The 26996-nt window shown below is 43.1% G+C and overlaps 1 protein-coding gene and 1 long non-coding RNA gene across 2 annotated transcripts in view; one reads left to right on the forward strand and one right to left on the reverse strand.

Moving 5' to 3' along the window:
• The window catches only part of pde8a (phosphodiesterase 8A), a 38631-nt gene extending 19953 nt beyond the window's left edge, over positions 1–18678 (reverse strand). Inside the window, exons 1-2 of the mRNA XM_035628772.2 lie at positions 17975–18678; positions 748–804 (exon numbers count right to left, since the gene is read on the reverse strand). Of these exons, the coding sequence (XP_035484665.1) occupies positions 748–804; positions 17975–18127 (210 nt within the window). The 5' untranslated portion in view covers positions 18128–18678. The remainder of the gene's footprint in view (positions 1–747; positions 805–17974) is intronic.
• Positions 18679–18749: 71 nt separating this feature from the next.
• LOC118302551 lies at positions 18750–22426 on the forward strand. Its single transcript, XR_004790599.2, has 2 exons — positions 18750–21307; positions 21715–22426. It is a non-coding gene; the product is annotated as an uncharacterized LOC118302551 (long non-coding RNA).
• The last annotated feature ends 4570 nt before the right edge of the window (positions 22427–26996 follow it).

Here is a 26996-nt window from a genome sequence, read left to right on the forward strand (position 1 = left end):
GATTGATTGATTATCTGATTACATTTTCAGCCACGCAATGCATCGGCTTGGGATCAAGACGGAACTAAATTTTGCACGTGCTCAAAATACTTTCTAAAATTCCTAAAAAGCGGACTTTTCAAAGACGCAGCAGCAGCAGCAGCAGCAGCAGCAGCAGCAGCAGCAGCAGCGGCGGCAGCGGCGGCGGCGGCGGCAGCGGCAGCAGATGCCAAAGGAACAAGCACAGTGTCAAACTGTATAATGAGCCATTGAACGTCAGAGAATGTCCTGTTCGCAGTGACGAAACCGGTCCATGGCTCCTCTGTGCAGTCCTTCCATAACGTGCATTGTTCACTATAGTATGTCCTCAGTCATAAATGTTTTTGCCGTCGTTGCCTTGACAACCCAAGGCTGTATTGCACACAATGCGTCCATTAACCGTTTCTTCCCCCCCCTTTTCTTTGAATGTTTGCATGGAGCCTTTTATTTCCCTCCCCTTTAATCTCTTGGCTATCTTGGAGAAATTCAAGATTAGTTCTCCCTGAAAACAAAGGAAGGTGACGTTCTGAAATACTGATCCAAGAAAAATGCCACCAAATATTTACAAGTCACACCGTGTTTAGCTTCCGAGGCTCAGATAAAAAAGCTCCTAAATGATACAGACGTGAACATTTCACCGCAGCACTTCTGTTGTTCCCCGTGGAAAGTCTTGATACATGCAAGCACATGAGCATCAATCATTCATGTTTGTCATTGTTAATACGATACCTGAAGTGGGTCTTTAAATAACTTCATTGGTCCAAATTGCACCTCTGTGGATGTGGTCTGAAAGATAACAAGAGGAATGCAAGGATTAGAAAAAAGGAAAACAAATTTCATTTTTTACTTCAACGCTTGTTTTGTTGACAATGCTTCTCATTGTGGCACTGACACGTGTAATTTCCCTTTCTCTATACCTAACATGTACAAAAGTGTTGTACAAATCCTAAATCCTGCCACAAACTTTGCTGACACACTTGATGAAAGATGAAGATAAAACATCGTTATGATCAAAAGTCAGGCTGATAACAGAATTATATGTTTGTCCAATGAGGTGATAAAGATGATCTTGACTGCAGAGTAAAACTACAGTACTACATCACCTCGCTAGTACACAGCTGTGGAATAGAACCCAGTACGTTTTCTCAAGTTAATAATTTTGAAGAACCTACAACTGAGTTATTCTTTAACCCCTACAATATTTATTTGATAACTTTAGCAACATATATAATATTTTTTCATTTTATCTTTTTCACTTTCCCAATCCAGATTAATAATACAAAATAAAATCAAGAAATAAATGATGATGTAACTCTTTACTGATAGCTGTGGGAAAATTACAAACTACCCAAAAGTAATTAAAATCCACCCAAAACTTTATCAGCTTTATCAGAGCATTAAAGTGATGTACAAATGAATGCTTCCAGTTATCTTGATTCAACAATATAACACACATTAGAAATTGTGATTTAATCTTCTGATTCATATTCAGTCATTGAGTAGATTTATTTAAAAAAAAAAAAAAAGACGGACAGGGTTTTCAACTGATTACACTACATGAGCTTACACTGTTCCTCTGTCTGCAAATAATTTAGCTTCCTTCCTGCTAAATGCGACCCAGCTCAGGGGTTAGTAACCATAGCAACCAAGCCCCTTGCGGACCGCCATCCCTCTAGAATTCCTCTTCTCCGTAAACAATCTACACATGTGAGGAGGAACACAGGGAGGAATTTCAGAGCGCGCCAGGCAGGAGTAAATCACGTCTTGCTAAATTGTAAGCCTTTTAAAAGCTCCATGAAACAACAAAGGGGGGGAGAAAAGCTGATTAGCCCTCCGCCGCGGCCAAATTGACGTCATCGCGACACTGGGCCGTTTGTTGTAGCTGTCCGCAAAACACAGAGTATGGCATCAGGAGGGCTACGAGCTGATGCTCTGCGATCATCTGATCCTCCACAGACACGAGGACCTGGTCGCATGATGGGCTAATGTGCACTGGAGAGACAGTAATCATGTGTTAGTGTGTGTAGGGCCACACACACACACACACACACACACACACACACACACACACACACACACACACACACACACACACACACACACACACACACACTCCTCTTCCTCTCTCTCTCTCTCTCTCTCTCTCTCTCTCTCTCTCTCTCTCTCTCTCTCTCTCTCTCTCTCTCTCTCTCTCTCTCTCTCTCTCTCTCTCTCTCTCTCTCTCTCTCTCTCTCTCTCTCTCTCTCTCTCTCTCTCTCTCTCTCTCTCTCTCTCTCTCTCTCTCTCTCTCTCTCTCTCTCTCTCTCTCTCTCTCTCTCTCTCTCTCTCTCTCTCTCTCTCCGCTTTCTACCCACCACTCCCCCATGTCTCTCCTCTAACCCCAACCGGCCATGGCAGACGGCCACACTGGTCAACAATGTGTCCTGTTCTGCTTGGGAGTCTTTTTTTCTTCTCTCCCCGTTCGCCAAGTGCTCTCTGAGTGTGGGAACCGTTGGGTTTCTCTGACTACAATATTGCAAAGTCTCGACCTTACTGTGTAGAGTGGCGTGAGATAATGCGATAAATACAAATTGATTTAAATATAGTAGCGGACCATTATATTTGACTCCTCGAGACCCAGTTTTTCTGTTGCCAGATTTGATTGCATTTACTTTGACCATGTGTGCCACAAATAACTTATCCCTATATGAATTTGGATTAGGGGAACCAAACCACCCCTTTAGTTTCCCTTGGAGGTGAAACAGAACATGCTCTCTTCTATAGACCGCTGGGTAAATGTCACACAAGGCATGTTTCCACTGTGATGCCTGTGTGCTGCTGAACGAGCTGAGGTCAGGGTCTTGACGTATGGAGGGACACAGAGCCTCCAGCGAGCTGAGGCAGAGCCGGTCTCCATCGGCGGACACTTCCCTCTCTAACTGACACTGACACACAACCAATGCAACTGCAGCTGAGGTTGTGTCATTCAAATAGCCAGCCTGCCCCCCCTTCACACACACACACACACACACAGAGCCGAACCAGTCTGTGCGTGTGTACTCTACAGTACACACGCACGCACGCACGCCCGCACGCACGCACACACTGTAACGAATCACTCAGCCAAGCATTTGCACCCCACAAACATCACACTGGCACTCAACCAGAGGCAAACAAAGCATGGGAAGTGAGTGAGCGTGTAGGCCAGGCAGGCGGGCAGTACGGACATGGCGTATGTGCGTGTGTGTGCGTGTGTGCACCTACGTAATCCACGTCCCGCCCTCTTGCTCTACGCTGCCGAGTTGTGCCAGTCACTCTGGGATCTCCCCTCTTCCCCTCGGTCTCCCTGTGCCACAGGGCCACTTGTCAATCAGACCACAAGTTTGTCGAGCGGCAGGGCATAGTGCAAACACTTTGAATAGAAGTCGGTGAACAGAATGCGGTGAATTTGGTTTCCCTGCAGTTTGCCTTAACTCGTAGATTTCTAGTGAAGGTGAGGGTGATAAATCAATATGAATAATCAGTAATGTTGATGTGATTCCAGCTGAAACTAGAACAATAGTACAAGTTCCACCTTCATGAGGGTCACTGTGTTCAGTTTGTAAATTGACTTGTTTTAGAGAGAAGATGATTCATCTCTATGTTCATTCTGGAGGATGGAGTTTGTGGTGTTGTTGAATTATGTTGCCTAACCCTTCTGATCAAGTGGGTACAGTAAGTAAAACATAAATACCTGTCAATATAACGCAACAATATGACCACCTAAACCGCAGCCGCCTCTAAAAATGACCAAATGGTTCAATCAACACCTCTCCGGAACCTTTTCAACAAAAAGACCTCTGCAATCTCAGGGTTATTATACATCTTGAGCCAATAGGACCAGCTACTACAGCAGACGCGACTACTCAATCACGATTGGACCAAAAAGGTCGTGTCACAAGCAGATGGACCAAAAAAAAAAAGTGTGCAATATTTACAAAAATATACAGCTTGCCTTAAAATTTTAACAAAAATAACAATTTCCTTTTTTGTTACATTGGTAATTAAAGTAATGAGAGCTCAACCGGCTGCACCTGAATCAGTAGCAGTGGGTTGATGCATCGAGGTTCCATCGTCCTGTATCTTGATATAAGATTGTGGACCTCCTTTGCATCATGATGGTCTTTGTTTTTTTAATTATTAATGGTAATTTGACTTAACAGAAAGTATATTCAGGAAAATCCACAGTGTAAACACAAAACAAACCAAAAATAATTTAGACTCCTCAAACAGATTTTAATGCAGTTAACATCTTAAAGGACAGGCTCAAGCTTTTTGCACATGTCCATAAACACATTATAAAAGTAAGCCTTGTTAAATATTGTGAACCTATCCTTTATGGCCCTGACAGTTATACAGGCTTTCCTAAATCCAATACCAAGCCAGAGTACAAGTGCTCAATTTCTCCCAAAATTTGAACATGTACCGTATGTCAATCTGTAAGCAACGTTTTGGAGTAATCTTTTTACGCAAGGCCCGTCAGGGACGCTGTGGTACTTGACGGTGAATCGGTGGCACAAAACACACGCAGCTGATAGCAGAGGCCTAGAGTTTCATAATGAAATTCGACAGTGTGTAACAGACGTTAATGTGGATTGGTGATATCATAGACAAAAACCTGATTCACTTTACATGGTCAGCATCTGCACTGGTACCAATCCAGTGTATGCAGGGAATAAATAGATCTCTCAACCTGGAGCCTTCGAGCCCTGTGACAGTCTGGGGGGTCCCCCCAGACTGTCACAGGGGGGACCAGCCAGCTAGTTTGAAATACCGGGGGGAGGAATCCTAAATCAAAAGCTTGTGCATCATTTAATAAAATAACCCTCAAAATTCAATCTCTGGCCATGAAGTGACGGTTTCCAGACTGACGACTTCAAACAATTTCGTGCCATCTGATACGACGTCTTTCTTCTGAGCACACCGGAGCTTTTAGGTGTCTGCACTCATCTCAAGCTGCGTTCAGAACAATTCGCAGTCTCTCATTCAATACACCCAATGTATTTACATAGCAGAGTTGCCTCTGACCCTGTATCCTGCTTCCAGTGTATCCGGCCCTATAGATCTCCTCCTCCTCCTCCTCCTCCTCTCCTCCTCCAGCCCACCAGCTTTTCTGTCTCACACACTCATAGACACAGACACGCACACACCACTAGACCATGCACGCTGCGAGAGTGGCTTTCCACTAAAGTGAAAAACAGGAAATTGGATGACATTGTTCGGTGCGCCGACGTCAGCAGTGAGAGATAGAAAGAGTAAACAGCTTCCTCCACCCCAGAGCTGGGACCAGGATGCAGGGAAATCTTGGGATGCCTGCCCTGCCCGTGCTTCTTGGGAAAACGTGCGCGGCAGCCCCATTCACGAACAATCTCCACATCCCTCACTTTTGACACAGCTCCCCCGGCTGACGTGCTCGCTCTCTTCCTCCCAGTCCTCCGATTCCACTTCTCCTTCAGTGACCTCACAACACTCTTTATCCCTCCTTCTCCACACGTGGTCGAGTGGAATATTATATGCTGAAAACACTTACGGCAACTTTAGCCAGCCAATCAGAAATTTGAAGTGTTTGATCTCACAACTAGTGGTAGGGCTGTCGTGTGTGTTTTTGCACGTGTGTGTGTGTGTGTGTTCCCGTCTAAAAGTGTGAATCAAATGGAGATGATTCAATGTTTCTTCATTATGGCTGATTAAGGGCAGCAGTCGCCAGCCACCGGCGTGGATGCACACCATGTACCAGACAGACACACAGACAGACAGTCTGGACTCTAACTCTCACACACACTGAGCTAAGTGATGGGCTAAGTGGCACAGTGACACATGAGCCTCGCCACACGCTGAGCCGCTCAGGTAGTGGCTCTAGCTGTGCTCCATACAAGTGTGTGTTACCTCAAAGAGAATAACTCACTTTCATGCTTGGCCCACTCGCATTCGCGGACCACAGATCTCCGCCGAAAGCCATCGATAACAATGGGGGTTTCAAACCTGCAGCCACTTCTAACTCGGACAAGAAAAATCAATGCCCCGGCAAACACCGCACCAAATACAGTTAAGCATATTCCCTTTGAACTTTGAATGGTCACATCAAAGATTACTATTCTATACTATTCAGAAGTAGAAAGTACACAGAATCGTATACTGGAAACGGTGCATCTCCAAATTTGATTTTTTTTTTTTTCCTGATACACTGAAGGATTGAGTGGTTTAATTGAACATTTATTGATAAGGAACATTTCAAATTTAAAAACACTGTAGTACAAGTATAGTACAAACACATAAAAGTTTAAATTTTGTGTTTGCTCTATAAATTCTGTATGAAAGTGTCCATATACACTATACTCAGTCATTTGACCCAGCTTGTTTAGTTACCATCGATTGTTCACTATATTTGTAAGTGCAGTGTATATAGGGTACAATAATTTTCCCCCAGTTGTCTGGACAACGCAACAACCTGGTAAATACACAATATGTTTAGACCATCTGGACACAAAATGGCAATGTAGATATTTTATGCATGCATATTAAAACAGTGGGTTGGATGAGATGATGCTGCACACACACACACACACACACACACACACACACACACACACACACACACACACACACACACACACACACACACACACACACACACACACACACACACACACACACACACACACACACACACACACACACACACACACACACACACACACACACACACACAAACAAACCATCACGAATAAATGCCTAACCTAAACCCAATTCTAACGCTAAAACCAAGTCTTAACCCTCAACCAGAGAAAGGACTGAGCAAAAAAATAAATAATAATAACTAGCCCCACTTACCAAAATAAAAAATTTAAACCGAACAAAAAAATGTCTAATTGCAGAAGTTCATCCATTTAGAAGAATAACTGCAGCCATGTGTATTCTGGCTCCGTGCACACGTCTTATCCATGGTGACCGAGCCTGCATTCAGCCAGGCAGAAGACTTTGGTTGAGTCACTGGCCTGGCTGAGGGAAACTAGGCCGCCGTGGATCGGTTTGTCCCAGTAGATCCCTGCTCTTTCTGTATTCCTCTACCCCCTGCCTCACTCTCGCTCTCTTTCTGCGTCTGGTGAAATGCACCACAGAGGAAACGCCAACCCCCCCATAACGAGAACTCCAAAGTCCTGTAAAGAACATTCTCGAAAAACAAACATTCGTTCATTAGTTTCAAATTAATACTTTGTTTCTTATTCTTGTATTATATATTTTTTTCTTGTCATTCACTGTGTGTTAGTTGCAGTGTCACAAGATGAACAATGTTCCCTCCTTTGACTTTCTATGGCAATTGTTCAACTATCCCAATAGTACGACAATAATTTCCCTACTGATCAACTACTCAATTCATCAAGTAAGTGTTTAAACGTCAATAGAATTCATCTCTTTTTTCATGGCCTTGTTCTCTTAAATGTCAACCTTGCCAAGGTTTCATTATTTCATTTCACCCCCCCCAAAATTGTCAAATCAGCACCTTTATATTTTCTGTACATGGTGCTTTTTCAAACCAAATTTACAAAGAGCTTTCAAAAAAAATGACAACTTATATAAATCCCTGCTGGTGAGGACAGCACATCATGGGACGACAACAACAATAACAACAAATCCTGGGAAGGACACACAAGAAGAGACCAGTATTAAATTATATTTAAAATGACGTGAAAAAGAGTAGCAGCAAAACCTCCCATAATCCGTCTAGAATCTGGAACCTCTGGGAATGTATGGAGTTCATTCTTCAAAAATGTAATTTCTCATATCCTCAAACCCTGCCAAAAAAACTGTGTTGCAGATAAACACAGAGGAACCTGAACCCACCGAGGCTCCATCTCCATGTCCAGAAGTCCACTCTTCAGGTGAGCAGAACATAACACGTGTCATTGTCCTTTCTATATCTCACAGCTTTCTAAAGTTTACAAGGATATCTTCACCAAGCCTAAACTGAGAGAGACGCCGACTGAAAATGAAGTTACTCTTCTTAATTCATTTTGCATTCAGACTGCAGTATTGTACCTCTTTTACACGCCGTCCCAAATACAGCAATTTCTAAATCAGTCATGCACGAGAGTGCTCGCACATGCACACATACACATTTATTGTCTTTCGAGCAGCGCTTCCAGAGAACGCCCTGACCTTTATTCTGTCTGCAGTGACATCTCCCCTACCTAACCAGATAGTGCGGAAACGCAAGCATACGGGAATGCACGCACATGCACACACACACACACACACACACACACACACACACACCCCCACACTCACACGCAGAGGGAAGACACCGGGTAACACACAGGAGACTGAACTTGTCCTGGAATTCAGTCCCAAAACGCCCTTGAATGACGTCCGTGGTTTAAAAATACAGACTTTGCAGATACTGGAGTGGCTACTTCATCCTTGGTGACCTGTCCCTGTTTCTCACCGATGCTCCACACCTTGCGAGCATCAGCTCAGACATCACACAAAGACAGCCAGGTGTACAATTGCTGTCTTTTACTGTTCAACACAGAGGGGCAAGAAGTGTGTATTTAATACCGACAAGCCGGCGTGCACACAACATTCACAACAACACAATCCGAGCCGTGTATGGAACTGCACTTCATTCTGCTCCTACAGAAAGAAAAAGAAATCTGATAATTCTGATGAAGTGTATAATAAAAGTGTGTGGTTGAATTATATGTACACGTGCTGCATTCCCTCAGGTCGTGGCGCTTCCTCCTGCAAAACCCTGTGTCCATAGTGGCGCGAGTGTGTGTGTATGCGCTCTGTGCGTCACCGTGCCAGTGAGAGTAACCGGAGCCTGGCAGTGGAGGGTTCGCTGCCAACGGGCCAAGTGACGAGGGTATAGCGACTGTGCTCAGAGCCCTCGCACAGCGGCGGCCTGCAGGGAAATGAGACGAAGAGCAGGGCCGGAGAGAGAGATGTGTGCTCATTAAACGTGGAGAAGAAACCCATAAGGCCGGTCGCCGCGTCGCTGCATTCATGCGAACTGCCGAAGGTGCTGAGGAAACTGAGGCTGTAGGATTTATGAGATTTCAAATCAAAAGCCGGACGAGGGTTTATGGAGATTGCATCTCCACATGCCGACGACTTCTAAGCATCTCCTGAATACCCACTTTTCCCAGTTCTCTCGCCATCTTTTCAAATTCGTTATGCACACACATGTTCGCACTTGCCCAAACTGTGATCTCAAAAAAAATCCTTTTTATTATCTAGTTTTCAGGATCCAATAACAAAATCTCCTGTGCCTGGTGATCCACAAACGGCACAGTAGCATGTGTGTGCAAGGTCAAAGGGGTTATCCAACCACTAACATATACTTTTAATATATATATACTTGCAAAGTATAATCAAAGTGGTTATAATCAAAGTGGTTATAATCAAAGCAGTAAAACTTAAGATATTGACATTAAAGCTCCAACACTTAATCCTACATTCCCCATAATGCAACTTCATCTTTCATCTTTCTGCCTAAAGCCTGATTCTGTCAAACCTCTCATCTTCCGTTTTGCAACGCAGGCTTTCTGTCATTTTTTTTTTTAAGTGTCAAGCCAAAAAGAACCTTAATAAAGATCTGGAACAAAAGACAAAACCATACATTGTGTTTGCACTGGCTGCCGTCCGCACCAGTGTGTGTGTGAATTAATTAACGGCAGAAGACAGTTCCACGACAGGCTGAGCACTTTCTCCAATGTTCACCTTCAAGGTATTTCGGTTCTTATCCAGATTAACCTGAAATCCCCATAAGACCTGGACAATCCTAAGCTATCCAGGGCTGTGGAGCAGCACTTAACTAAAACCTCCTCTTCTTCCTCTGCCCTCCTCAACACCACTGTCACTGTACTGTAAGCTCGTGGCGCATTGGAATGCTTCAATTTCCCTTTTATTCATGCCTGCTCCTCTTCCATTTCTATTTTTACTTTATACAAACACACCAAAGGATACTTACAATTGTCTCTTTCATTCACTGCACTCCTACATATGTCTGCTGCGCTGTAAATGTTTCATTTTATTTCTTTTCTCCGCTTTGTTTGCCATTAGTGTCATTTTCATGGGCAGTTGATCTGGTTTGTGTAGTTCGCGTTGTCCTTCCTGTCTCATCTCATTCATTCCATGTAAGGTCAAAGGCCAATGAAGCAACAGGACAAGCTAAAGGAGCTCGGGAGGTCTGACAAGGACACTGCCTGGTCCAGTGACACTTACAGCTGTAATCTAACCGGGAAAACCTCTCCATTGCAGTCGGCCCCTCCACCCCCTCTCAGTCCTGCCAAATACATGACAACACGACAAGCAGAGCGCAGACAACAAAGCGACACAAGACGACTGTCTGGCATGAATAAGAGATCATTAGTCTTCAGGAACTTTGTTGCCAGAACCATACACAACTGAACAATCTTAATTACCTCACCAGCCCTGAGGCCTAAAGAGAGGATTAGAATTAGCACTACGCCCACTGCTGCCACACCAGCCCTGCTCCGTCAGCGTGGCTCCGCCGCGACGCAACAGCTTGGATGTTTTTGAGGATATCAGTAGCGGTTTCTCGGGGGCTCTTCAGATGGTTGTGAGAGTATTAGATAATCACCAGACCCCCCCTCCCACCGTTCACCTGCTAAAACAGGAGCACTGATGTCACCGTTGCGTGAGGGATCAGTGAGTGACACGAGCTGCAGAGCACCGGGCCGAGGCTAAGCACACAAACTATACTCTATTAAAACACAAATAGACGCAGACACGTGGTTTCAAATCAAATGCTTACAGCAGTAAAAAAAATTATAACTGAAAAAAATAAGGCACTTACAATATATAAAAAATTCCATTCATATTTTTCCAATCCACCCCTTTCACTACAGAAAAACAAATGTTAAAACAACTACAAGTTGATTTTCATTTTGAATAATTGTTTAAAAAAAATTGGATTACACAGCATTTTTTTTTTAATTGAAAAATACTGAAAAAATAAGGAGCTTCACAATAAAGTCATGCTACAAGGCGGTTTCGATCCAGCAAAGTGCCCCAAGTGTAGTAAGTCAATACATACTTATGTACATTTTAGACTATCATGAATTTCATGCTCGAGTTAAGCAATTCAGACCAGCTCACTTCCTGTTTCTTCATCTAAGCTGCAAAGTCCATTTGCATGTCACAGCCAAATGATTTTGGAGAGCTACAGCTCTGTTATATTTAACTGTCCTGATGATCGTTCTCTTTTGCATTATGACAAATCCGGAAGCAAAAGTCACATTAGTCAAAACTATAAAAAGGCTGACCAGTTCTTTAGAGAAAAGGTCATAACTTGAGTTTAGCTCTGAGCTGAATTGTCATACTGACCCCAAATTGTGTCCTTGCATCCACACATCTCACTACAATGCGTATGGCACTATCTGTGCCATACACATATCAGCTCAGGGTACATAGTATATCTTCAGAGCAAAAGGGAAGACACACTCCAGAGAGTTTTTTGCGTCATAGCTGTGTGCATTAAAACAAGGAAGGTGACAAGCACTGCTGGCCTAATGCTTAATGTTCAGCAAGTGAATAAGTGTCTGGCGTGTTTACTACAGCCAATCGGCTGCAGGCCTATTCACTTAAATCCAGTGAGGTTCATGTCTGCTCAGGGCTTCTTCTTCAGTGAAGAACAGTTCTAGATCAACTGCCAAAAATGTGCAGTGAAAAATCTTGTAAATCTCGCCCCAGGAAGAGTCTTTCAACATGCTCAACTGTACGGCGTGACGGGGGGGGGGGGGGGCGTACAAAATTGCCAAAAGTACCCCAAGTAACCAGATGCTGTTAACATGGCTGTGAGCATTGTCGACTGCGCAGTGTGCAAAGGGCCAAAGCAGCCCACGCTTACAGTGGGGGTCCTCTTCCAGGGGGAGATTGAAAACACGCCTATGGACACGGACACGTTGAGTGTATGCAAGGAGAGGAACGGCTCTCTGACGAACTCTTCCTTTGGTGGAACAATGACGGTGTGTTCTGTACATGGTGTACTTTTTTCAACAACCACTCTCAAGTGTGGGATTAAGGTCTTGTATAGAGGGGTATGCACATGATATCACTGTGCAGCACTACTGTATGTGAAGGATGCTTTCACATGCTAAATAATAAATAAATACATGGTGGTTGTGACGGCAGCAATGAGCAGATAGCAATTTTGAGCAAAAAGCATACGTTAGATTCTTTTTGGACTACCATGACTAGAACAAGATCCCTATCACTCTTGTGTCTATGAGGTAAATATGAAACTAATAATAATAATAATAATACATTTCATTTATAGAGCACTTTTCATTGCTAAAAGCAATCTCAAAGTGCTACAGAGTAGAAACAAGATAAATTTAGCTCTGTGTTTTATTTATCTTGTTTTTGTTTCACTGCTTATTGCCCTTTGAACACAAGTAAACAGATAAATCAATGATCTACTTTGTTGGTAACAGTGGTAATGGTAGCAAGACATAGCCAATAGTCAACAGACCTTAGAAGACCTGTGACACAAGACTAATTTCTCTGAATTATCACCTTCCTGTCCACTTTGCCACGCGCTGCTAGTCGGAACCTAAAAGTCTATATCTGCACAAAGCAGGAAGCTACATTTGAACCACAAGTCAGTGGCACGACACAACCTTCGATGCAACGAGAAAATCGGGAGAGACAGTGGAGGAGCTCAAAAGGCCACCGGTGGACGTGGGCCCCACTCACATCTACATACCTGCGAGCTCCCGAGACAGAACAGAGAGCGCTGCTGCGATAAGCAAAAACACTTGTAGCGCCTTGTTTTCGGAAGAACACAATTTCCATAATCTCATGAAACTATCACATGCTGACCTTATGACATTAAATGCAGAACAAGCTTTGATTGTGGCCTTCTTCGTTAAGACTATTTCAAAAACAATGGGAGGTTCTGTTTCGGAAGTACATGCCCCCCAACTGACAGCTCACAAGTGAGAAAGCTCTCGGAGATGAAGAGACCCACTGTAAGCTGCACTCAAGGTGACAAAGGGATTTATTATATTATCCTAATTTGATTTATACACAGGATTAACGCTCACACCATCAGCAGACGAAGACTCTGGTGTCACTACATCAAGGACAGGAGCTGTTTTAATGCTCAAGAATGAGCTTGTCCAAGGAATAAATAGGATGTGTACAAATGTAAATAGAAATGTATAGATCCAATGTTAACACGTTTAACCGTGAACTCTTGGACATATTTTCGCTATGTTAAAAAATAGAGCTGCCAATATATCAACAAGTGGACTGTTCTCACTCCACGGGGCCCCATCTCACTTCCTCTCCACTCCTTTTGCTCATGTGCCGGAGGAGATAAATGACATGGCAGAAAATGTTTTAAAAAAATAGATTAGCCCCTTATTGCCCCTGCAGACAGGAAAAGAAACACAGGGTCACACACACACTGCAGCTGACGTTTTGTTGAAATAAAACTAAATGAGCAGCTAAAGTCATATTTGAAGGCTCTATGAATGTGAGTGGTGTGGGAAGTTTATTTTTAAGGTCAATGAATTCAAAAGTAGGACATAAAAAAAAAAATTGACATTTTATCAGTCTGAAATTGTTTGACTATTTGGGAGCTATGGTTATTCGTGCTCTTGACACAAGTCAAGAGTAGAAGATTGATACCACTCTCCACAAAATATGAAGTTACTTTTGTAATTAGCTTAGCTTAGCATAAAGATTGAAGATGGGGGGGGGGGGGGGCGAAAGCCTGGCTCTGTCCAAAAGGTAACAAAATCCACCAAGTAAACATATTTTATTTCATTTGTCCAATCTGCATAAAAAGTGAATAAGCACTACGGTAACTGGCTGCAGGCTCCAGGTACATATTTGCTGTGCAGACCTGAGTGTTCACATCCAACTCTCTGTAAGTAAAATAAGTATGTCAACAAAATGTCAAATTACACCTTTAACATAGTCCGTGTACCATTTGGCCGAATATTTTCGTCCGCAGCACGAAAACTTGGCCCCCAGTGGGAATCATACTACTGCACTGTGGCAGTGTGCCAGGGGTTAGTGCCATGCCTTGAGTTATAAAAGACCATTGTACACAAAGACATGACATCCTTAATAGACATAGATAAGCATAGTCCATCACTTGATCCATTGGCAGCTGTAAAGACAAAGGCAACATTGGGGCCGTTTAAGTCAACTGAATGTTGACATTTCTCTGGGCACACAGAGGGAGACTGCTCCTATTGTGTGTTATACCATATATATGATTATGCCGATTAAAAAAGAAAAAGAAAAAAACGGCCATCAGTTCAATGGAGAAAAATGTAGAAACTTTGGACATTCAAGGGGCAATATCTAAGACTAAAAAGTTCTTATAGAGCGAGAGAAACAGAAGGGGAAGAGCACAGAAAAAAAATGATAGCCAAATTAAAGAAAGTTAGATGGAGAGAGAGAAAAGAAAAAGAGTCAATATCAGTCTCCCTGCTCTCAGCCAGCAAGAAAAAAGCACAGTGGATTAATTCTTCACCATGCTAAGCCATTGCCCTCCTCTGGAATAAATTACCCAATGACTCTCAACTTAGACTAAACACACACACACACACACACACACACACACACACACACACACACACACACACACACACACACACACACACACACACACACACACACACACACACACACACACACACACACACACACACACACACACACACACACACACACACACACACACACACACACACACACACACACACACACACACACACACACACACACACACATGGTGGGAGAGAAAACAGACAAATGGGGAGAGGCTGCCCAGGTCAGCAGCATATCATATCTTACTACAGTCTCTATAAAAGTAAGTCGGATGTATCACACGGGTTGTTTGGTCCAGAGACACTTTAAGTTCTGTGCGGCCAGTAAGCGACAGCGAGGTTAAGTGTTTTTCCCAACTGAGGCTTCAGTTTGGCAAAAAAAGGCAACCTTGCGTACCTTGTCACTTCTGGGGATGGGAGGGTTTAATGGGGGGGGGGGGGGGTCTGAGGTATATGGCTGACTGATTCCACCACTTATGTTAATGCGTGGCAGAGGCTGGAATCAGGCACAGCCAGCAAGATGATATTACTCTCCAGATACTTACAAGCTTAGCACCTTCTATTGCCCTTTTTCCACTTAAAGTAAAGAGGTAAGGGTAAAACTGATTCTACATTTGCTGTTCGGGGGGGGGGGGGGGGGGGGGGGGCACTTGGTTTCCTTGAGTGGGGGCAGTCAGACTGGAAAAGTCAAGGCCAGATAAATGGTTTTATGTTTGGCTGAGGTCTTTCTCTGTCTCTTTGGCCACACACACACACACACACACACACACACACACACACACACACACACACACACACACACACACACACACACACACACACACACACACACACACACACACACACACACACACACACACACACACACACACACACACACACACACACACACACACACACACACACACACACACGAAATCGCAGGACCTTGTACTTGAGCTTTATCATCACCCGAGCAGCCCAGATGGTAACGTACACTTGACAAAGACCCACATCACACTCCCAAACTTCTATTGAATCTTTCTCACACTGTAGACGCCTGCACACGTTCCCTCCCCGTCTCACTCTCACTCCAAGTGTAAAAAAAAAAAAAGTAGCTGTAGCTACTGCCTTTTGTCTGTAGATGTGGGTGATTATCATTTTTAACCTTTAGAGAATGAATGTGTGCACTCCTTTCAGAATCACAATGACACAGGCCAGGGCACAAACCTGCACATAAAGCATATAATAATTAGACACACAAACTATATTAGATGGCGTCAGCTAACGATAATTTTTAAATTATATATCATTCAGTCAATTATTTCATTTTCTGGTTGGAAAATAAAGAAGAAGGAAAAAAAATGTCACCATCACAATTTTTCCCAGAGCCCGATGTGAAAATTTCAATTCATAATCACGTATGGCAAATAAAAGCAGCACATTCTTGCAGTTATGGGGCTGTAACCAGAGAATGTTTGGTATTCAAAACAACTTCAGACTAACTGGTTTTAAAATTCACAGATTCATTTTTCCATCGACCTATCCATCAATCAAGGAGGACTTGCAGATCTACTTACGAGTGACACCTACAGGGATGTAGCGCAGCTCTACCGATTCAAATAAAACTTCTTTACTCCCAATTTTTTTTGTATTGACAACATGAGACACAATTTCATTGCATCCATCATCACTGAGCCTCCAACGCATCACGGACAGCGGATGTACACGTCGTTTCTGAGGTGCGCAACTCTAACTTCGTTCTCGCAATCATACAGTAAACTCAAACCCGACCACTCTCTTGCGGGTACGACTGCAAAGGACGTAAAAGGTGACACCTTTGCAGAACAGGAATTAACCATTTCCAGCTACAGGGATACCATTAGTCTAACTCACTCAGGGGACTATTTCAATCAAAGGCACAGTGGGCGTCTTGACATGGGGGCATCTGTCACACCGACTTCTCGCCGCATCCTGCGGTGACATTTGGCCACGAAACGCAGCCTGACAGGGCCCCTCGGATAGCCTGCGGTCTGTCACACGAACACGTGCTGGTGACAACGTACACAACACACACAGACACACACGCACTATTCAAAAATAACTAAATATGAATATATTTTAACATATATAAAAATATATATATATATATTTATTTGTTTCTTTAAAATGTTTTGGGTGTTATAGCCTGAAGACGTACACGCAAAAAATTACAGTACGAGCTCCCTTTGTTTTCATTTTCAGTGTGCCACTCCTCGTTACGTCCACCATGTCGTTATTCTTCATTTAAAAATAATCACTGATCTCAAATCAAAGTGGCTAAATTAGGGCCAGACGTGAAAAACAGGATCTTCAATTTATTTTAATTTGCAGCAAAAAAACAAAACTATATCCAAACAATATCTTGTTAATCTGAATAATAATGACAGATTGTCGACAGATTGTCCTCGTGCGCTCGTGTAGCCTCTTTCAGGAAACATAAATGACAAATATCAACAAGAATCATCGTCATCTTGATCAGAAAACACCAATTTAGTGCAGCGCATTTTATGAGCTTCTGTTAGTATCGTTATTTTGTGCTGATGTAACAAACTGATGGCAAACTCTGTCCCTTTCACATGTCCGCCTATACTCCTACCTCACATTCACATGTCCCCTTCACATTTATGCTTCTATAAATTACCAGTCTAAATTTAAGCATCAAACACCCCCCAAAAAATGAGGCCTTGATAAGATCCCGCACGACAGGACATCCTATTGAAAAGCTTAACTGGCAGAAAGGTGAAGCAGAGGCCACAGCTGAGAAAAAAAATTTAAAAAACAGAATCCCGTCTGACGACAGATGTCAGAGCTTCATGTTGAGGTTTTTGATTTTGTCAGATGACACATGGCACACATGACATGGATGAAAAGGTTTGCTTCTACGTAAAAACCGGGGAGAAGGACAATACCTTGCGTGAGTGTGGAGGCCTGTGACCCCGTGACCTTCCACTGAGGAGTGTGTCAAGGCCTATAGTTCCCTTTGAATCAAGAAGAGCAACAAAGCTGTCCCAGGCAAACAGGGGGGCTAACATGAAAGTAAGGCAATTAATATTTTAAAAGAAATAAACTGAAATGTAGGTGGCTATTGCATTAAAAATATTCATAAACATAGAGGCTTTATCCCTTCCCCCCCTTATTTTGTCTCCTGTGATTCCTAGTGTATACTCATCTATGAAATTCCTATCAAATGTGGCATACAACTTATGGTTAGGAATGACATTGTTCTTTTGCTTTATACCGCATGTTACACACAGATCTAAACACACACCTCACACACACTTTGTTCCATGTGTCTGTACATGTAATCAATACGCAGGGTCCCTCACCTTGCAGTTGGGGGGTTTCAGGGGTAGTCCCGGGGCAGGATTTCCTTGATGCTGAGTGGTATTGGTCTGCTGGGGTGAGTGGGAATCCTCGGACTCTTTTCCACTGTGGTAGACCACCCTATCAGAGATATGAATACTTGAAGCACAGCCCATGCTTCAGCCCACTTCAGCCTTTTTTCTTTTTCCTCTTTCTTTCTTTTTGCTCAAGTGCTTTACTTTGAGTCCACTCCTCCTCCTCCTAAGGTTTCATTTTTTTAATATATATATATATATATATATATATATATATATAAATACATATATATGTGTGTGTGTGTCATCTAGGCCACAGCAGAGCCACTTCTCCAAATGCTCCAACACAAGGCATGGATATATAATATATATCTTTTCTCTGTCCCCCACCCCCCCTCCTCCCCATGCAGCCCGGGACCAGGAAGCTGATGTCCTCCCTCCTGTTTCTTCTTCACATGAACTTTGATTGGAGATCTTCAAATCAGAGCAGCTGCCCCGTCCTCGGAACAAAAAAGAAAACTTGGGATTCCGTTGTGTCCCCTCAGCTGGGCTGCTCAGATCCCCAATGGACGGATGTATCCCTCACTCCAGCTCCTCTTCGTACCACATCACCATTTTTCTCTCACCCTCCCTCCTCCTCCTCCTCCTCCTCCACCAGCTCACCTCAACTTCACTGTTATCAAGTGGAGGCCTCAAGAAAGCGCGCGCGCGCGCGCACGGTGCGGTGCGTGTGCCCCCCCCCGCCCCCCCGCCCCCTGCCAGCCTCACTCAACACTTTGATCCATTCTCGTGTCCAGGGCTTCACGTGAACTCGTCCTCCCCCGAACCGGAGCCATCAAATGTGACGCTTCCTTGTCTTTTATTCTCTATTCTCTCGCGTCCTCTCCTGTCCACTTCAGCTCCAGGCGCGCGCCACGGACCGGTGCTCACGACTCTCTGCTCCGGTCCCGAGGTGGCTCATCATCAGCGGGGTGAAGTGTTCTCACCGGCCGCTCGCTGCGATGTCGCGCACGCGCCGCGGAACACAACGCCGTGCAGTCCGACGGGGCTCCCCATTTATCGGCGGCCGATTCGCCGGTTCAGGAAGCGCGGAGGTCGACGGTGGTCGCGGTGGCCGGGCGAATCTCCATTCAAGGCATCCGCCGCCGCCGCCGCCCGGTGGAGGATGGTCCGCCTGACGGAGGAGGTCCAAGCCCCCGGGTGCGATTGGGCAACCGGTGTTACCAGGCTCCACGGTTTCCTCTCATTTTCTGGAGGAGCGAAAGAAGACGAAGAAGAAGAAGAAGAAGAAGAAGAAAAAAAAAAAAAAAGGATGTGGAGGCTGTCAGATGTGGAGGTACCACCTCTGTGGAACACAATCTCCCCCGACAGAGAGAGAGAGATAGAGAGATAGAGAGAAATCAAAAGAAAAGAAAAAAGGGCTAAAAAACAAGACCGCTCCGCGTCCGCAAGTTTTCGTTCTCTGGAACCGGGGGACGGCGGGATTGTTTTAAGGTTGTCGAGGGCGGGGGTAGAAGAAGAAGAAGAAGAAGAAGAAGAAGAAGAAGAAGAAGAAAGAAGAAAAAAAAGGCAGAGCCGAAGCTACATAATGCTGATTTCTTTTTCTTTTTTTTCTTTTTTTTGGGGGGATGTTTGTCTTTTTCTCTGCCGGGTTTTTTTTCTTCTCTTTCTCCTCTCTCCTCTCTTGTCTCTGGCGTGTTGCCCCCTCCGAGTCTTCGACGCTGCTTGACAGCGGCACATCCAATAAAAGCAGCCGCGAGGATTGACCTCCAGCCTCCGATGACGTCAATGCAAATGAGCTGCGCGCGGCTAATCGGCGTCGCGCTCGGCGCCGCTGGGTGGTCCCGGCGTTTCCGTGGGAACTTTGAAAAGCGAGGAGGAGAGAACGAGAGGGAAAAAAAAAGAAGGGCAGAAGAGAGCCGTGCCGCGGGTGCACGACCAGACGTTTCTGTGTGCACAAAGCAAAACGAGTGAGTTCGCCCCACTCTCGTGTTACAGTGCTAAACATCTTGGCGACCGTGTCGAATCTACGGAGTGCCGTGAGGGCCATACGTGACCTGGTTTATCTTTAGTTAAAATTGTCAGAGAATGATGTTTATAATGTCTAACAACTTGTATATGGGCCTTGAAACAACAACAACAACGAGTATAAATGTACATTTACACTGAAATGAGAAATGATATATATATATGTATGTATTTACACTTGATTATTGTGAAATGTTGGTTCATCTGTGAGGGAATTTGTGGAAGTCGATAGTTTCTTTTCATCACTCATTGACTTGACAATAACTTTTTCATTAAATCAGTATTGCACTCATTTTGTCGGCGTTCGACACTAAAATTTCCGCGCCGTTTGCAGTCTTTTCCTCTCCCAGGGGAGATGGGCTCTCACTTGGGTTGTCTCAGTACGACCAGGACTCACTCCGTGTACTTCCTTGACTGTAACCTGCGCCGCAAGGTTTCACCGGACCTCACCTTGTCCCTATACGGAGTGCCCTCTAGAGTTGCCAAAACGAGAGGAAGTTCCCTATTGGCTGCCCTTCAAGTGGGAACAAAAATGATTGAACGCCCTCTAGTGTGCCCTCGTCATGCAATACATTTTGACGATGTGCCCTTTAGAGTAAGAAAACATGACAACGTGTCTTAATGAGTGCCCTTCTAGTGGAGAAAATGTTGCGCAGTGCCCTATAAGGTACCCCCTGACTTGGTCCAAACTTTGACGTTCCAAAATGGGTGTCCTTTCAATGGAAAAGGTGCCGTTATGAAGTGCCCTCTATGCCGCCCCTACATGACAGTGCCCCAAAGGGAGCCCCTTCAGTGCTGTATACAGAACTCCTACAGGTGAGAAAACATGATGAAGTGCACTCTTAGATGTGCAAGTAAGAAAAGGGCCTGCCTCTATGCACTCTTTGTTAGGGTTCCTGTTCTGTTCTTCAAATGCAATAGTATTTCTGAGTTATGAGACGCCTTGTTACGCGTCGCAGTATGGATGACGTTCATTTCTATTCTTGATAATCGTTGAATAACAATCCTGTTGATGCAAGGATCAAAGGCAATCATTGTCCTGTGATATAGTATGACACACCACTGTGATCTAGCACACCCCCACTTCTGAGTTCAAAGTGATCAGAGGCACGTTTATTTCTATGATCTTGGATCTCATGTACATAAGCTAAGGTACAACTCACACACACACAAACAAACACACACTCTCTCACACAAATGGGCCCCATGTCGTTCAGTAGGTTCCTTTTTTTTGTTTTGCCCCTGCCCCTCAAACAGCCTGAATCCGCCACTGGAACTGCAACTAGTATAAAAGTACGAAACACCTAAATACAACATAGTATATAACTGAAAAGAAATTAACAAATAACACTTTTATTAAGATTGTGTGAGAGGGCTATTGCTTCAAGTTTACAGTATAATTATGGGGCAGTAGTTTGTGTTTGTGCTTGTATGTGCGTATCTATTCTTATATGAACATTTCCCCAGGAAACAATACAGTAGTACAGTACTGTTGCTTACCATGTCTAGTGTTATTAGCTTTGTGTGTTGTCGCTCACACAGTGACACATGTATTTGCAAACAACCTGAATATATTAATGCATGTTAGTTGCCCCTGATCAGGGTTGAAAGAATTTCTTACTCTGCTTGACTTTAATATGAAAGGGTATAGAAAGATCTCTGTATTTGCTATAGTGATATATGCAGTTTTCCCTGTACAGTGGGTATTGGATGATTTACCATACAGTCCATGTGTGGCGGAAGTGCAATACACTGGTAAGCATAGGTTAACGTGCCAACTGAATCCGGGTGTGATGTCAAGGTGGGCTGTATGGATCCTATAATCTCAAAAAATGCTGCATCCTACATTACCATAAAGCAACCAGTGGCATTTTTTTTTTAATTAGAACGCCCTGGTAAACACCCATATTTTAAACTCGCTCTAAGTTTGTCATGCAGGCTTTGCGTCAAGATTCTTCAAGCTCAAGTTGAGTCGATAACAACATCAGGGTTGTTTTCTTTGACTCAACAAAGGTCCTCACAGGCAGAGTCGTACTCCCCATGACAACTGACCTTTATGTGTAAAACTGGTGGAGTTCCCCCTTTAATGTTCGTCCAATGGAGCAAGTGTGCGTTACCTTTTGAGATCAATGAGATTCAACAGAGTATTCTGTTAATTTTCAGTGGGGGACTGGAGTACTAGCAATCTTTTCACATCACAGACCGATATTAATTCCATTTTTATATTCCCGTTTTTTTTTTTTGAGCTTTAACAAATCAAATGAGGGTGTGGTTAAGTTGCTTCAATCAGGGCATTAAAGGAGAATCTGTAAATCACAGCTTTAAACGGTATATTGCTTTTCAAGAACGCAAAATTGAAAAATCTAATTCAAATAATGTTCAGTCTTGAATAAATCTATGTCAGAGATATGACAGATGAGTGAATCTTTTTTTTTAGCTTTTCAGTAATACTGGCTGCATTATTCATGAGGGGCTGACAAGTTTACTGTTGCCTTTTTTGCATATCCGTCATTTATGTGTGTTTGACGATCAGTTATCATCAGTAAAGTATTTTTGTGATATGTTTAGTTTACTGTCTTATCTACAGTATACTATATTTAAATATTTGTTGTGCCAGTCAGGTGTATTTCAACTGCCCTGCATTACTTAAAGGGGCAGTAGGTGATTTTGGAGGGACTGAGAGCATGTCTCTCTTTTTGTAATTTTGACGACTGCACTGACCGGCTGCGAACCAGTGCACATTTTACAAACTGCACACGAAGTGTCGCGAGGTGCGGTCCGCACCTCTTTTTTTGTTTTACAGAGCCAGGGCTGCGCCGTAAAAAAACAACGAATTTTTAGACTTATAACGGACCAAAATAAGCACGGATGGTGTCATTTTTCTATCACCATTACACTGTACGATCAGTTTTAATGGCATAATGACAAGTTTAAGCTTTGAATATATATCACAGCGTTAAATTGTGGCAATGAGCCTGCTATCGACTGAAGCTTGGTTCAAAATGTCTCCTGATAGAAACAGCTGATCAGACCAAACCAAATGCCCGCATTTTTGACTTATACTTTTAACATTAATATATCAGCTTCTAACAACACAAACAGTGACTTTATTTTTATCTAACTAATAAATGTTGCTGCAAAACTGCCAATATTCTTCGATTACCACCACTTTCCAGATGTGATGGGTGAAAGTACCACCAAGTTGACCTGGGAACTGCAATCCTTAAGTAAATTTAGAGATTAGGCATTAAAGAAAAACTCGGATGCAGCATTATACAGAACGTGTAATCTTATACATAATCATTTTACATTTGGCAGGCGACCCAAACCAGGAAAAAAAATACTTTTCCCATTAAAACCTTGTTGTCTAGTTTTTCTATGCAAATAGTTTCCATGTTATTTGCAGCTGGATTTTGAGGCTTCTCTCTCTGCACGGTATGGTAGAGGTGAATGAGTTTGTAGCTGTGTTTTAGAAAATTACAATTTAAAAAAAAAAAAGATAACTCCTATCCTGGGAAAACATGGTATGCTTTAGGCAGCGGAGGAAGCATATGGTCGGGGTGTATGAAGCTTAAGTTCACAGACAAGAGTTCAGCTCCGGTTAATCTTCCTGTCCTAGTTCACCTTCCTCTCTGGACACACCATTCCTCTCTGTCTGCGACAATAACTGGAAAGAACGAGAAAATCCAGGAAGGAGGATCTTGACGAGGAGCTGCATGAGAAGCATTTTAGCACCGGAGCATCGGGCAGCTGGTGTGCACTTTCTGCGAAAGTGTCTCATCAAAGAGTCAAGGTCGCCAATCCCAACTGACATTGGGCGAGAAGAGGGGTCCACCCTTGACAGGTCGTCAGCATATCACAGGGCCCACTGTACAATCATTCCAACTGTTATCATGACAAAATATGAATTATTACTACTTATAACAAGAACATTTGTGGCCATGCAGAAGGTCATAAACAATCTAATTGTGCACATACTTCAAAAACTCAATTTGTTTACATGTGTATAAAAAGGTTTGAGGAAGTGGTGTTGAGTGAGAGGTGGAGTCTTTATTCCTATCAAGTGAGTAGTTTCATCCAATCAGAGATGATGCGAAATCAATCACACACACTTCCTGATGGGTAAAACATTAAGACAGTCAAACATCATATCTATCTTCAGTTCTGATTCTGTCTTTTGCATTTTATCCACTAGGGGGCAGCACATTAACATTTTTTTTATTTTTGGACAATAAACAGCGTTTTTAGAGCCTGAAATCACAATAGTGTCTCATGATCTCTCCACAGAATCTCTCCAGAGATTGTGTAACTTTAGGGTTTAAGGTTGCTCTACTAATTTTTTTTAAAACCCAATAAGTGAATCATTTTAGGGGACTCCATGGTTGTCCAGTGATGTTTTTCTGTTGCTCTCCACTGTGTCATATACAGTGGATTATATATAGAATTATTATAGAATAATATTTTAAAAAAAATATATGGACATATAAAATGAAAGTCAAGTGGTTAGAAACTTTTTCTAAATGTAGTGAAACATTAAATAATATCCAAGGTTAATTTATATATTACAGCCAACAATGGTGTAACTGGGCAATGCTACGATTGGCAGGTTCTCTACTTCATCAGGTGGACACTTGAGTTCAGTGGCTGTGTCTCACAGACAGACAGACAGTCCTGACGCAACACAGACAACCTAAACTGTTTACCTTAACTAACCTGCAGCCGTGCTCCTGTATCATGTATTGTCTGCACACATTGTGCTCGTAGTATCTTTGTTTAACACTGCAGTTCCTGGCTGTGGTCCAACACGACGCTGTCATTCTGGTTACAGTAAATGTCTGAAAGGACACCGTGTACGCAGCATTTAAAAAGAAAAGCCTGTGAGTGAATCCGGCACTGACGTGGATGAACTCGGGATCTTTTTTTTTTGCTCAGGGCCGATGACACGCTGCAGAATGAATGTTGCTTTTCGGAGTTCAGGGTCATGAATAGTTTTTAATGAACTCTCCAGGAGATCAAACATCAATCCTACATCCTGTAATCCAAAGAAAAAAAAGAGATGTCAGACCACATTTGAAGGGAATAACTGAGCCTGCTTTATGTGCACACACAGTGTGTTATATAAAATCCACACATCACAAAGAGGAAAAAACATTTTCACATAAGTGTGATCTGCCGTTAATTGAATAATATTCTTATGGCGTTAAAGTGAGATATTGAAGACTAGTGACAGTTCTTTTACTGGTAACCGTGACCCTACAATAAGACTGCATAGACGGCAAATGTTTTTTTCACAATACATATTTTCCTTTTTAAAAACTGGGTCGTACCTTAAGTCTTCCAAATTTCTCATGGTCGCATTAATCAAAAGAAAAATGTAATTTGAAGTAATTCATCATGTAATGTGGGCATTCACACACGCAAGAATATAATCTTCAGTATGACGACAGTCACATAGGTAAAGTACACAGGTACAGATTTATTACATTATGGTATCAACTGACACTGGTAGAGTAAACACAGAAGTTGTGGTCAAGTGAAAGGGTTGAAACAGAATATCCAGCCCTCTTCTGGGTAAATAAATCAAAGACTTTAAGAAGTTTCTGTGGGACAGAAATATGGTCGGTGTGGTTTGAATACACTGAAGTTACTTATTCCGTGGGAACAAATACTAAGCACATTAGTAACCACATTATTCTGGTCTTTTGAAGCTACTTATCTGCAGTCTGTTCTTGTACCCCTTCCCCTAATGCTTTAACTCTTTCCAATGTCCCTGCGTGGGTCAATACATTTGATCTGATCTTCTGTCTGTCATATTTTGTACGCACATCGTTCACCGAGACACTTTTATTTTAAATATTCTGTGTCTGCCAGAGATGTGATCTGCTCGTGCCGGCTGTTTTCCTGTCGACTTTAGAGCCTGATCGTTACCAGATCCCAATCAATTCTCCAGTTTGATGACGGTTGTGGAGACAGCTGCAGAATTGCACAATTGGGGCAGCTGCAAAAACCAGCTATCGATCTCAACAAAGAGTGCTGCAGCTTTACACGAGACAAACAAAAGTTTGTAAGTGCAGCGCCGAGAAATCAAATAGCAATTAACCATAAAGTTAGGGCAGCACGGTAGTTAGCCCAAACTGTCGCCTCACAGCAAGAAGGTTCTGGTTTGGGACCAGGGCCTTTCTGGAGTTTGCGTGATCTGCCCGTGTCAATGTGGGTTTTTTCTCAGAGTACACCAGCTTCCTCCAACATCAATTGGGGAATGTGAGTGAGACCATGTGAGTGAGACCATGTGAGTGAGACTGTTTGGTACGGTGGCCACCCGTCTAGGGTGTACCCCGCCTCTCAGCTGACCCTTGACCCTCAAAGGATAAGCGGTCTAAATAAAGGATGGATGGAAGCAGAGAGAGAATAAATGAAGGTATGTCAATTTCACGTGAAGGAGTTTCAATTATAAACAGGTTATTGAAGACAAGTTTGGTTTTCCGGACTGATGATTCCCCCTATGACTACATACAGTGGTTGACACCAAGTGAGTGACTGAGCCAAAGCTGAAAATGATGCTTTGGAAAAAAGTGTTGTTGTCTTGTATACATCTCGTCTTCATGAAACACCCGTCATGGTCATGAGCCGTTTTTCATTGCACCCAAGTAACTCACTGTTATCTTCTCTCACATTTATTTTTGCAGCAACATCATTCTTTGATTGTTTCATTCAAAAACTTGTTCGACGCCGTGTGTTGATCTGACCCCTAGGTGGCAGCAGAAGGTAGAGATTGTAGATATTAACAGGATGCTCTCCTGTGTTTAGCTAGTTCAGTTGGTAACAGTCAACAGATCATTATATTGATTATATTGACTTTAATCATCAGCTCTAACATTGTTTTGTCTTGTAGACTTTAAACTTTGAAATACGGAGGAAGTCCAATGTAATTCTCAGAGAGTAACACAACAACCTCCTATAAGCTTCAAAATTGCTATATGTT

The sequence above is a fragment of the Scophthalmus maximus genome, chromosome 4 (genome assembly GCF_022379125.1).
Source record: "Scophthalmus maximus strain ysfricsl-2021 chromosome 4, ASM2237912v1, whole genome shotgun sequence".
NCBI classification, from domain to species: domain Eukaryota; kingdom Metazoa; phylum Chordata; class Actinopteri; order Pleuronectiformes; family Scophthalmidae; genus Scophthalmus; species Scophthalmus maximus.